At 39.5% G+C, this 14,302-nt stretch overlaps 1 protein-coding gene across 1 annotated transcript in view; it reads left to right on the top strand.

Annotated features, from left to right (window-relative positions):
- SCFD2 (sec1 family domain containing 2) overlaps positions 1–14,302 on the top strand; it is a 192,426-nt gene that overhangs the window by 52,053 nt on the left and 126,071 nt on the right. Inside the window, exon 4 of the mRNA XM_014945616.1 lies at positions 2,060–2,235. Within this exon, the coding sequence (XP_014801102.1) occupies positions 2,060–2,235 (176 nt within the window). The remainder of the gene's footprint in view (positions 1–2,059; positions 2,236–14,302) is intronic.

Genomic DNA, 14,302 nt, shown 5'->3' with positions numbered 1-14,302 from the left:
ATTGGCTAGAACTCTTGAACCCTGGATCCGAGTGGTTCCATGGTTATTGTAAATATCACAGATGAGATGCTGGACTCTTTAATGCCAACGTAAGTTTTGTTAACGACTTGCTAAGGTCAGGATTTCACTTATGTTTACATATGTGCTGGACTTGCTTTTGGTGGTACTCTGAGGGTGGGAAAGGATTTCATTGTTTATCTGAAGTGGTGCTGAATGGATCTCAGACTGATCCAGTGCTGCATCTGGATTCACTTTCACAAGGGATGATATGGAACAAAACTCATGAAAAATTATTTTTTTTAAATTGAAATCAGAAGTCTTGAAAGCCCTCCCATCTTACTGTTTCGTACGAGGGAAGGGCTGGCAACTTCACGTTTTCTCAATTGAAGCAAGTTATCAGATGTTGAATATGCTACTATACATCAGGGCTGCTCTCGGTAATAATGCAGTCATTATCAAAGGTATGCTGCAAGGCATCACGGGCTGACACTTCCAAATCACCGTGTAAATCTGCCTGACACAGCTTTAAAAGAAATAAAACAAGACTGAAAGCTCCAGTGTTTAGTCTAAAAACACATATGGCTATGGTTGCTGTTTTAGCCTATGTGGGCTGACTGTGGAAGCCTTTTGTCAGCTCTCTGGCCCACTGAGGTGTGGCAGCTTGATTTGTGTGTTAATTTGCTGACTTTTCGGTTTGATGCTTTCTGTTAAAATTCACATAAAAAGCCCGTGTGTTTTTGCTTTATGTAGCGGCCTTTCCCTAGTCTAAATGCTCTTCCAAAGCCCACCCTTGGTATTGCTGAAGCTAAGAGAAAGCGTTTTCGACGTTTCTTCACTGTTGGAATCATTTATATGATACTGAAAGGATGGAGGCAGATGGAGAGCCTTGTAAAGTGATGATATAACCAAACACAGAGAAGAAACACAGTGGCAGTCTTACAAGACCTTTCCCTTATGGAAAAATACTGAATAAAATGATCAGTGGTGTAAGCCATGAACTAGCATCGGCTCAGCCTAGTGCCTTCCTGGCACCAGAGCTTGTCCTGTTTAAGTTAAAGAATCCTCCTCACTCCATCTCACATGTCCCTGCTCTTTAGGTCTGGTTTGCTTGAGGAAGATGACTCGTTGCTGGCAGAGGCTGCCAGAAACCATGAAACAGCCCTGGACTGGATCTCAGTCCAGACTTGCAATTAGGATGGTGTTTTGACACCATTTTTCCTTGTGTGTTGATGGCATGTGGCCTGTGATGATTTTCCTGGGGCAGATGAGGTACTATGGACCTTCTTCTCTGGAACAGATCACTTCGAAAATACAAGTTGATTGAGCAGCTTAGCCGGCACTTTAATATTGGATGGAATAACTCTAATTCTGCAGTGTTTGTGTGGCCTGAACAAGTCCCCTCATGCTCATCTATTAAGGAGAGATCTACAGGCCAATGTATGGGCACTGGGGTGTTTATTTTCAAATAGTGGGTGAAATCACACTACGCTGACTGCATCTCAGAAACCGAAGAGTCACGCCTTGGAAGTGTCCCTTCCAAGAACAGCTCCAGAAAACAGTTCCTTGAATCTCTAACATCATCTTTATTTTTTTTTTTTTTTTTGAGTCAACCCTGATCAAAAATGCACCCTCAGGAAGCGGCTGGGGGGTGTGGGTTTGGTGTTGGTAGAAGGCCCACAAATTTCCACTGGACTTTTGTTAAAAATAGAAAGATAGACCATTGTTTAGAAGTAGTCGTCAAGTATTATTTCCCTCATTTAAATGAATGTCCCTCTGTGCCTGAAAACAAAAAGTGGTATTACCCTTTGTGTCAGTATCTGTTGTGTATAAACACCTGCCAGATCACATACCTCAAGCCACGATTCATGAATGAGGTAAGTCGTTGTCCCAACCTGTTGCTGCAGCTTGAAGCTCCCAGTGGTTGCAGTGAAGCTAGGATTTGGCCCATGGTGGAGAGAGCCTCTAAAGTTTTCTACAATCCATTCACTATAATTTAAAAAAAATCTAGATGTGCATTTGCCACCACTGAATGCTGTGTCCTTTTTTTTCCTTTCCACAGGCAGAGTCACCCCGGAACAGCTCAGCTCATATGTTCAGCTTTTCAGAAACAATCTCAAAGCTTTGGAGAACCATTGTGGTCTTCTACAGCTTGTGCTGGCCACAGTCCAGACTCTGAAACACCCCCAGACTTCCAAATGGGACAACTTCCTTGCCTTTGAGAGATTACTTCTGCAGGTACATAATATGTAGATCTGTTTGACCTAACTAAAAATGTTTAATTTTTTGAATTCCCATTGAATTCTGTAGCTTGTTTTTTTATGAAGAAGTGTGTTGGATGTCTTGCGAAAAAGCTGTTCCTTATTGGCAAATGGGTAAAAGGAATGGGAACCTACAAAGTTAATCTTTTATAGTTTTACATAGTTAATATTTTATAGTTTTGTCTGAGAATAATTTTATAAGCAAAAGGGTAGACATTAAAGATGAAGTACAGAAATAATCTGTATTGGGTGAGAGTTTTACATCTATATGAGATTTCAAGGTGATACAACTTTTGCATTTTAGCATTGGATAGGATTATTGTTACTGCTACCAGTCAGAAGATGCTTCTTGAGATTACATCAGATGAATCAAATGCAGAGAGGACTTTATTACTGCTTGAGTATAAAACTTGTGTAATTTACTGAGCAGATGAAAGAAGAGTGGGAAATTCCATGCACCAAGAGAGCAAAGTTTCTCTTGCTCACAGCTGTCATCTACCCTCAGCTTTTCCCACCACCAAGTTTTTTACGGCATCCTGTTGGTGACCACAGTATTATTTACATACCATTTTGTATCACACTTGGATTTCTTTCAGGAAATTAAGAGTTAGTGGTGTATTGAACTCCGTCCTACTAACCTTTGGAGATGTACCGAACAAAGGAGGAGTTTTTCTAAGAACCTAATAGAGTTAATTTCTGCTGACGTTCAGGGAAAGCTCAAACCTTTCCTCCCTGTGCTGTTTCATCTGCCATTGTGTTGTTTTTATGGAAATCATATTCTGAAAGCTTAGCAAGAGGTAAAGTTAGAGTTGGCCTTAAATGAGTGAAGTGTGGACCTCAACTAAAACCAGATACTTTTTTTGTAAAAATGAGCTGTCTTTGTCTAGATGTCAAAAACAGACCAACAACCCAACTCTCCCCCTGGTCTCTGTCAGCAGGATATAATCCCTGGTCCTTTGAGAAGACTCGGCCTGTATCTTCATAGCTTTGTAGTCAATGAATTTCTGCAACACTTGGGGGACAAAAAATGCAAAACTTAAATAGTAGCAAGCTCTTGTCTACAGTAATTTTAAAAAGCTATTCTCTCTTGGTAAGACAAATATTTTTGAATAATATAGGCAGTCTTCTTTCTCTAGTTAATAAGCAAACACATCTCAAGTAAAAGAACTCATTGCAGCTGTTCTTTGGTTTCTCTGGACTGTGGAGACTGGGACTGACAGCCCATAGTCCCCTTCTTTCTCCTGCAGTGACTCACATCATATAGCTCTTCTCAGAAGCTGGCTAAATTCCATCTTAAAACCAGTTCAGCTTCAGAGTCAAAATAAAGCTGCAAGCTCAGCATTGTTTTCACAACAACAGAAAGCTGCCTATTTTAAAACTATGCCATAAATCATCAGGGAGTGGAAAAACAGAGGTAAGAAACAACCAAATTATATATTTCATAAAGAAGAAGTGTATAACAAGCACTCTCATAATCGTAGGTGGCTTTGGATTATAACCAGTGCCTTCCACCCATCATATTAAGGTAAAATGCGTTAGCCAAAGGAAACTTTCTAGGCTAACATTTGTAACTGTTCCTTAAGCACATACTCATTTTCAGTAGTTCAAACAACAATTATTTTGAATTACACAATCTGTACAGCATGTATCCTTTTACTGCCTCTATTTTGAAGACAGAGTCTGACATGCATTATCTGCTTCTGGGCACGTGGCCTGTCTCTGATCTGTTGACAGGGGTTTGTAGGAAGAGCAAAATACTGAGACACCCAGAAGACATCAGAGATATTTTTATTTGAAAAAAACGCCAACCTAGGACATAACATTGTGAGTGGTTGGGACACAGCGCTCTGCACTAAATTTGATGCCGTGGTAGTTTATCTCGGCAGGACTACTGAGAAATTCTTTAGCATAATTGTTATGTTTCAGATATTTTAAAATAATAAATCTTTAGAAATCCTCAATATAAAGTAATTGTTTCAAAATGAAAGTGATATTGTTACTATCCTATATTAGAACCATGTAGAAGACGACAACTGTTTATGAAAGATCTACTGGGAGTAATATTATTAGACTCGGACAGTGTAGGAATTCTAGAGTTTTCGCTGATGGATGCATGTCAGACTTCAGCTGATGCCAAAGGAGATAACCCAGTATAAACAGCTGGTGTTAGAATTCTCAGATTTCCCAAAAAAATAAATCTGCACGGTTTTGGAATTTCTCTCATTACTGGAGCTCTCTGATGGGTCTCATGATTCTCTGCTTAGTCTACTTTGTGCTTTTCAGAAAAACCACATTGCTGACATTAAACCTTTAATGTAACTCTTACATTGACAACTGTCTTTCATTTTTCTTTTCTTTACTCCTCCTTGATTCTTCACTACTGTTAGTTGATGTTGCATTGCGGGTACTCAGTTCTAAAAATGGCCTAGCAGAGGTAGAAAGCAGCCTAATTCCAATGCTTTATCATCATTAAAGATCTGTAACTATGTTTTTGAGGCCTGTGTTGTCTCAATAAGTTCTTTCCAAATTTCCTTGCTGGAGACGTATTAGACCAGAAGTCTGCTGAAAGTCAGTGCAGCTGTACACTTACTACAGAGTTGTCCTCTCCTTACTTGCAATGGATAAGTGTTCTGAGAGCAAAACTGGATTTTGATGGGATCATGGCCTTGACCTCAAAGGAAAGAGGATCTTTGGGTTACAAGTAATGCATCAGGATGATTCATCTTGTCCATCACAAGTTTTCTGTGTGTTCTGCTGCTCTACCTCTGCACGTGATGGAGCTTTCACTACCCAGAAGTTTTAAATGCTTTGTGAATTGAGACAGTATATCCTGTTTACCAAGGAAATATCGCAAGCTATCGTGTTTTCCTTCTCCTGAGGTCCTCTCTCCATCTTTCTAATTCTGAACGTCCATAAAACTGATAGGTGGGAAGGGGAACACAAGTCTAAATGCTGCACCACGCTGCCTGCAGCTCCCCAGTACTCCTCATGTCCCTGCTTTGCTTTCCTTCAAGTGAGGATTTATATTTCAGGGAGGTAACAGAAAGTAAAAAAGACCATTGCCACTCCACACTTTTCAGCTTTGTTTAGCTATACCCCCTGTTCTCCCCAAATGTATGACTTTTCCAGAGGTTTATTAAGCAGTAGAGGCCCATGAAATGCAAAAGCACAAGAGAAGCTCTCTCCAGAGTTTAAACAAAATGTGACACTGTGAAGAAAAAAAAATATTTTTTGTTGTTTTTAACATAAACCACTCATATATTCACTGAGAGGGGATTTCTGCCTCCAAATTCAGTTTAAAAGTACCCAGCAGGAGTAGGCAGTGTGAGTGGGGGCATAACATGCCCCAAGAGAAAGTGTAGTTGCTCCATCAAGGGTACTGCTCTGGAATTCCCCTGGTTGAAGGCTACTTCTTGGAATAGGCTGCATCCCTCTGGCATAATCTTGTTCTCAAGATTTAAGAGTAAAGAAGTCTATTTTATGAATAGCCCCATCCATTTAAATAGCAAAGTTGAAGTTTGTTCAGTGCAAGCAAGTTTATCGGACTGTGTTTCTCAAATAGCATATGGAGTACTTGAAATGTGTTTCCCTCCAAATAAAACAAGTTATTTCCAAGCAATATAAAATTCTGCTGCTGTACTCTGGAACGAGACAGTAGAGGGAAGATTTAAAGTGATTCCAAGTTTCTGTAGAATATCATGAGCAAAGACATTGCCATGTCAGAGAGTTTGCTCATGGCACTATGTGGAACCTAAAGGTTTGTTACTTTTTGTCCTTAGCTAATGGTCTGCCGTGCCTTTTAAAATGCAAACCTTTCTTCTAAACTGAGTGGATTTAATATACCAGGTCTTGTGTGTTTGAATTTTATGGTAGAAAGTTTTCTGTGTAGATGCCTATATAATGGTTTCTTTCTGTAACATATGATGATTAGTAATAATTCATCCTAAAAAGAAAAATACCTTGACAATATTACTGGTATTGCTTGCTTTATTCCTTAAAAACAGTTTTTTGCATCAGACTGTTGAAAGCAAACGTCTATTTTTACCTCCCTAAAAAAGGGGAAGGGTATGTTTCTTCTTTAGGGTGAGGACATTCTTTTCTTTTTTTGAGGTGTCTAGGCTAAACTTAATTTTAAACCCAAACATGTACCAGAAATATTATCTTAAAATAACTTCATTGGCAAAGCAAGGAACTCTCAAAGATTACTAAATTAATTGTTATTTGCTAGTATGGTGTTAGGAATTTCTGCTTCTTGTGGCTTTTTTGGGGCACAAAGGTTTTGCACCTGCTGGCCAGCGCTTCACTGGTTACTGGGAAAGTGGATGGCTTCAGTATTGACCCAGAAGCCATGATGTTCCCATTGGATCTCAGTACTGTCAAAGTTTTGTTATGTGACGCTGAGCAATGACACATCATCTCAAGGGTAATTGGAATTAAAGTACTAAAAAAAAAGTAAACAAAAAACCCCACAAAACATAAAATCCCCTGAATGTTTACCGTTTCATTCTATAGATCAATGAAAAATTCGAGTGCTAACTGAGGACTATATTGTTCTGGCTGACTATAACTAGCTTTGGTTCATATCCTAAGAATCCTTTCAGCTTTCACCTATTTGAATTGTCTGATTTCTTAGACGTAAAGGTCTCTGAACTGGGACCAAGTCCCCTCTGAGCTTTGACTCCCTTTGTGTCCTGCACTGTCTATGAGGCAAGTGCATCTCCCAGCCATGGCATTAGAAATGGCATCAGCAAGTCTGGAAATGGCATGTTTCTAGCAGATATTGAGGACAGCTATTCAGTTGATGTGACAATGTGTCCCATCATCTCACACACATTGTCCTATTGCTCTTGGATTTGAGCTCGTGATCAGCCTACACAGCTCAAGAGTGTGTTACTTCTATAAGTGTAGTCTCTGCTGAGAACATACAGGTGGGCACTGTGCATCACCTTGACTGCTTAGAAAAACAAATAGAGTGCAGTAATGCCAATTAGCAAGCAGAAATAGGTATTAAAAGAGGGACTACCATCTATCTATATATTGAAGTTGTCATTGTGTATGAATTCAGTATAAGAGTATGTGATGCATCCATCAAAGTTATTACCTTCCAAAGTTAACTTACTTGTTTTCAAAGGATGACTGGGTTGTTTTTTAAATTTTACAAATTATTTTCCATTCTTTTTTTTTCAAAGCTTTGCTATTGTAGGAAAGAGAACACTCTTAATATTTTAGGAAAAATATCTGGAGTTTTTAGTGGCTCCCGGTAATAATATAAGTAGGTCAAATACTCTGGTGCTGGAAGCTATGCACACATATTTACATGGTGAGCTCCTGACAGAATAGTATATAGACAGAATATATAGTTTAAATTTCCTAATACTAATTACTTGTATCTTATTTGATTTCTATTTTCCCATATTGGTGCTGTAAAATTTGCCAGAAGACAGATTTTTTTTTTTTTGTCCTTAGTGTCTTGAGAAACAGAAAATATAGACATGTTTTTAAGAGAAACAGAAACTTCATGCCAGATGGTCATTCCAATGTTTTTATTTTTCTGTTGGCGGAAAGTGGTTATGAGGTTAATAAAATGACATCATTCTTGCTCCTCTGAATATTAGAATGTAAACTCACAAAAAAAGAAGTGGAAAAACTGCAGTACAGCTGAGCATTTTACGTTGCAGTTAATGTTTCAGTAGCAAGATCTAATAACTAGGGTGTTCATAACCATTCCATCCTGTGTCGTGATTTTCTACCATTTTTACAAATGCAGGGTACGCATGACTCATTACTTAATCAATCAAAGATGACATTGTTATTTATTTGACTTTTGGCCACTGCAGAATACGGGAGGCGTTGTTCGCATTCCCGTGCCTGCACAGGACCCCGTGCCAATAAATTTGGAAACTGCAAGACACCAGCCTGCAGACTCTCCCTGCCTAGAATCCCCTGTTGTTTTCAGACCTCTCTGCTTTTCTACGGGTGCAGTAGTTACGGGGTGACTCTTACTGACTCTAAACTGGTATAAACCAAAAGCTCAAGCAGGGGCCTCAGGGCTGTCCCAGCAAACAGTTTGATACAAAGCAGTGAGGAAATAGAAAAGCTTTTGGAGTCATTCCTCTTGTTCTGCAAGAATAATTAATAATTCAGATGTAGTGAGACCTTTATTTCTACAAAGAATACATTAAGGTCATTGGCATCCCTTGTTATCATTACTTATATTGCTTTAGTCTACGTGTAATTATTTACTATTATGTAGCTCAGTTCAGTGCAATAAATTGTCTTTTTGGTGGCCTATGATGTTGATAAATAAATCTTTTTAGAAGAGATACTGCAACAGTGTTTGGAAAGAAGACCCACAATGTTAGCTGCCTGTAATTAGAGATGTTATACTAAAAAAAAAAAAAGATATTGAAATTAGATCAGTCACTTTTCAACATAAAGTTACATATGGAATGAATTGTCTTGGTGGGAGTCTTGCATGATACCATGTTGATTGCAAAGGTCATCCTCTGGAATTTGGTACCTCTTGGATGAGATTGCAGTTTAGACACTGATACACATTTGGTCTTACACAGCTAGAGAATCAAATGTAATTTGTTGATGACTTCTGAAAAGAAAATAATCCTGCAGCAATCACTTGCTTTAGCTTCCAATTTATTTACAGTAAGTTTTTATTTAACCATCTGTTTGTTAGACTTGCTCCATTTAGACTGGGACTTGTTTCCAGAACATGTAACCCCATTTGGATTCTGCCTTTATACATGTGATGTTTTTAACTTTGCAAGTATTTATTCTACATAAAATTTATGTGACGTTTTATGACCTTGCTTAAAAACTGGTGTATGTAAGGCCTGAAATAGTGTTGCTTCTTGTCGCCCGCCTCACATGGTCTCAGTTCATTTCTTTTGCTTGCTCAATGCCTCTTATGTTCATGATACCTTTTTTTTTTAACAAGAATTCAGTTGTGTTTATGTGTTTTTCTATACATTTCTATAAAACGGAGCCCTAACTGCTGGGGACACCTCAGTGCTACAGCAATACAGGTAAAACAGTGGCCTAAATTTGTGGAAGTGATGAGCTGCTTTGAGCGTGTTTGATTTTGTGCACCAACCATGATATTCCGTAGAGGAGGAGCTTGTTGGTTACCAGTCATATTCCGTGTTCTCAGGGAGCTCGGTTACGGACCATTTCCCAGGTTTGATGTGCCAGAATTAAGACATTCCAGCAGTTTTGCTCAGAAAGATATATGTGTGTGCCTGTGTGTGTATGTGTGTATATACATACACACACAAAGTTTTCTGTTCTCTCTCTCTATATATAATTCTTCTAGACAAATTAATTTTCTGTGAGTAGAATGCTTTTATCAGAGTACTTTGAAAGCAAAATAAAGTACAGGTAGGGATTGTTTTAATGTTAACTAAATCCTTTGAGAGTGAAGAGAAGCTATTCTTAGTGACAATTTATTAATCTGTTGAAAGAAAACTGTTTCAAGTTTTTCTAACTCTGGCTGACAAGGGGTTAAAATATCTTAACTAGGATTACCACATCACATGGGAGCTAAAGTATCTTTCTGTATTTTTCTCAAAAAAATCTGTTTGTGTTTCATCTGAAAAATTGCAAAGTATTGCCATTGTGGCTCTCCTTTAAAAAGCAAAGACCTCCCTCCCTCATCTTCTCAAAGACCTAATATTTTGTATCCAGATAAGGGTCACATAGAGCCTCTAAAATTAACGCTTAATAAAGAAATGGCTTTCTTAAGTGAACAAATGTTCACATCAATAAAACTTAAAAAGCCTTGTGGGAAGAAAAGGCTAAACATACTAAGTCAATGGGAACTGCTAAATTAATATCCTATGTATAAACCCAAAATACTTGCTGTAACATAAAAGAATCCCAATGTATAAATGATTGCAATGGGAGCCAGTTCTTCAAGGGGGGAAGCAAAAAAACCACTACCACGTCCTCTACGCGCACACACATTATTTTGTTAGAAGTTTAAATAATTGATAGCATTTTTTTGCCCATTTTCTTTAGAGGTCCACATTGAGATTACATGGTGGTGGATGTGACCATTATGGTCACAGGTAAACAGCACCTCTCAGCAACAGGCATCCCATTAGCAATTAGTTCATCAACCTTCTAATGGGCAAGTTTATTGGTAAGGTTTTGCTGAGTACTGAATCAAATGTGTGATTGTGGTGTTTAGTCTTACTCATAACCTTATTAATTTGGAGTTAATTGTGTGTTACTGGACAGGCAAAGTGGAATATGAATGGAGATGGAAGGTGTGCTCTAGCATTTTATTTTCTATCCATTTTGTTTGTTATGATACCCGTGTATTTTTATAAAGTGACTTCTTTGATGTATTTTTGGATGCTTTTAGTCAAGAGAAGTCAGCTTGTCTTTGTCAAGGTTAGAAAAGCAGGGGGTTTTTAAGAGGAGATAGATAGGGTTTCTTAGCTGATAATACTGACTGGATTTAACTGCTGCTATAGACTTGGAGCAGGACTGCATTTATCTTTGAGTTTTGTCTGCTTTCACTAATTATATTATAGCCTTTAAGGAAATGAGCATTGCCTTGTTTTTACAGTCCATGTGTTGTCCCTAGGTAAGATTCCAGGTACTGTTGTAATAATAATGAAATCAACACCAGAGAGCACAGCATCGTGTGGTGAGAACTCTGCTGACAGGAACTGCTTATCGTTGTGGTTGTTAGCTCAAAGGCAGTAAATCACCTATCAAATCTCTTATCTGAAAAGCAGCTTGATAGTGCCAGCACCATATCTCTGGGTTTGAGTGTGATTGTATTAGTCTGTCAGCTTAGTTTTCCTCATTTTTTGGAGGATATACTTGATTATTTCCTACAGGCTGGCAAGGAGAAAGCGGAGAAACAACACAACTGAAAATTAATGTAAACTTTACAGTGGGCGATATCCAAAATTAACAGCGGGGCTGCCACGTTGCATTCCCTCTGTCTCCCCACCTTAATGAGTTGCATATTTCCCTTCCCGCTGGCCCACACACTTCCTCGGATCACAGGCGTTTCTGGGCATGGGGTACACGCACAGACACACAGGTGCTCTCCAAACTGCTTTTCCCACAGCCGGGGATGTCTGGGCCTGAGTCAGCCCCAACCTGGAGAGCAGATAGTCCCACTGGCACAGTACTGGTTCCTCACTGTAAGCCCTGGCCTCTCCATTTGTCTTGTGTCCCGCAGAATGTGCTATGGGATTTTTGCCCCAGCAAGAAAACTTCGGTGACTCTTGACGTGCTTGTGCAAACACATCTTTATGGCTGCTGCCTTCAAATCACAGCTCTTACCTCTGACTGCATCATCTGTTCTTGGTCATGAAGGTCTTTGAAAGCACAACTGTGCTCAGACTCCAAGGCTAATGTTTTTCCCCAAACCATTCTTTTCAGCAGGGAAGTAAGTATATTCTTAATTCGATTTTGCTTACTTGATGGAAAACAAGATGGTGTTAGTTTTCTGAGTGGCCAGGCCAGCCAAGATTGGGATAGTCTAGGGCTTAACTGCTTTTTCTGACTTAAGATTTTGTCTTTTACCTGGTGAAATGGAACTGGTGGTGAGTTAGGGAACTCACAAAACACTGTATTGCTGTTGGCCATGTTTTCCTTCCCCCAAAGGAAGCTACACGAAGAGATGGTGCTACACAACAAGTTGATTGCGGCTCAGTCCAGCTATGGAGCTGTGGGAGATTTTTCTTCATTATAAATTATGATCTCATTGTTTGCAGCTGTATAGATTTGCTTGATATCACTTGCTGACTTCCACTAAAGGAAGGAGGCTCAGTTCTCCTTGTCTAGGTTAGAAAAGCAGATCTTGTTTGAAGGCAACATGCTGACTCAGCCAGAAAAATCTTAGTAGAATTTTACCTCTGCAGTAGGTCACGAAGAATGATTTTTAAAATCAAATCTGGCTTGTCAAAGGTCTGCCTGTGTAGTACTTACTGCCTTGCATCCTCTTCGGGATGAATCCTTAAACAAAGTTGTAACCAGGATGAATCCTTAAACAAAGTTGTAACCCTAACTCTTCTCTCCTGGAGAGGTGTAAAACATTAGGATGTAATTGAAGTGGTTGCTACTACCTCTGCTATCACACAGGTATGTGTAATGGACAAGTGACTCAATCCTAGTAGGTGTTTCCTACACATTCCTGAGGTTTCTTGGGAGATGGAGAGAGATTTCTTCTAGCAGTCATCTGTCTTTAGATTTTCTCCAGTTCATGTCTGTTCAGCCAAGTTACCTTTTACTGCCATGAAGTTTTTCTAGGGACTTTTTCAACCTAAGAAGATCCCTCTTTTGGAGGCCCACCTGTTTCACCCCATGGCACCATATTTGGGTACATGAGCATTAAAGTCAGCATACCGTAGGTCTGACAAAAATGGATTTATGCTGGAAGCTGCCTGCTGGCTGTGGTGTTCCCAGCTCAGCACGGAGCAGCGTGAGGGCTGGTACAGGACACACTGGTGTAACAGGATTGCTTCCTTCTCATTTGCCCCCCACCTCCCTCCAAAAAGCAAAAGGAAACACTTGCTCCATACCTAGAAATGACCCATACCTAGTCTGAAGCTTCTGTAGCATTGTTTATTCTGTATTTACACTTTCGTGTATTCTATAAGAATGCTTTGTTAATTAAAAATGTTGTAGGCACAGCAGAAAAAATTTCTCTCTGGATGTCCCCCCCCCTGCACCAACCCATCCCAGGGTGTTTGCCTTAGTGAACCAAATAGCATATGGTTCTGTGAGTGCTTCTGGGATTCAAAATAGTCATGTTGCCTGCAGAAATGAAGGGCACTGCGCACACGTAAAACTTGTACGCTATTTTCTAATGAAACACGACAGCCCGTTTGTGCAGCTGTGTCTAATAAGGCATGAATACGGTTAACTGCTATTTACCCCCTCTCGCTCTGTTTGTTTGGAGTACAGAAATGCTGTACATTTACATTAGGCAGTTCAGTATAGAAATCCAACTTGGACTATTGATGGGGAAGTATTTCATAATTTTGTAGCAGGTTAGAACATATGGTTGTAGTTACAAGAAATAAATGGCTTCGTCCATAAAGCACTGCCATTCAACACAACTGTCTGGCTGATGTAGGTTTATCCTTCAGGAGAGTAAAATGTAGGTAACGAATAAATGATGGTCTGGGTCTCTGCCTGGGGAAGGGAAAAGTTTCAAATTCTTTTTAACGAGGGCATTAGTAAGAGAAGAGGAAAAGTTAATGTGCCAGAGATGAGAAACTCTCCAAATGTGACTGAATTCCGTCCATCAGTTTCTCTTCAAGTATTTCTTCCCTACCCATCCCCAAGTCTAGGGAGAGTGAAATAGCTTCTAAGCCATAGACAGCAAAAGATTCAGACATAATCCATACTTTCATCTGACCCTCACATAGTGTCTCACTTGTCTTAATTGAATTATCCTGCCTCCCCTTTGAGTAGGTTTTTTCCCAGAGTATAGATGGATTTTCTGTCCAGGTTATTTCATTTCTGGAATTGCTCAGAAAACACTCAGTTGACACGGAGTCAATACACAACACTCAAGTACCCTGTATTCCATAGTAGTTCTGGAGACCTTTAGAACAACTGAGGTAGCATCTTCTGTGTCCTCTTATCTACTGTTTTCTCCAAGCTTCTGTTGGTGAGAGATTGGCTTTTGCTAGAATTGTTGGAAAATTGATGCTTTTTCTCCTATGTCCCCTGGAAAAAACGGTTGTTTGAGAATCTACCTACTGTAGAAGGGAGATGGTTCACTGCGTCTTTTTGTTGCATCTACGGAGATGGCAGCAGATACACAAAGATGTGAGCTGCTGCTGCTTCAAGGGGGTGTCAGTCCCTGACATAGGCAAAGTTTTGTGTTGTCTATATACTGTTTTAGATTCATGTGCTTGTTCTCTGTGGAGAAGATGTTGAATGTACTGAAGGCACATGTACCAACAACTAATTGATAGGGGTCTGACTGCAGGCGTTGGCAACAAACGTGTAGATTGGGAAGCCACCATGCATTTCAGGGGGCATAATAGCTGAGA

The sequence above is a fragment of the Calidris pugnax genome, unplaced genomic scaffold (genome assembly GCF_001431845.1).
Source record: "Calidris pugnax isolate Ruff unplaced genomic scaffold, ASM143184v1 scaffold58, whole genome shotgun sequence".
In the NCBI taxonomy this organism is placed as follows: domain Eukaryota; kingdom Metazoa; phylum Chordata; class Aves; order Charadriiformes; family Scolopacidae; genus Calidris; species Calidris pugnax.
The sequence above is the reverse complement of the archived record's forward strand: the minus strand, read 5'-3'. Positions and strand labels throughout refer to the sequence as shown.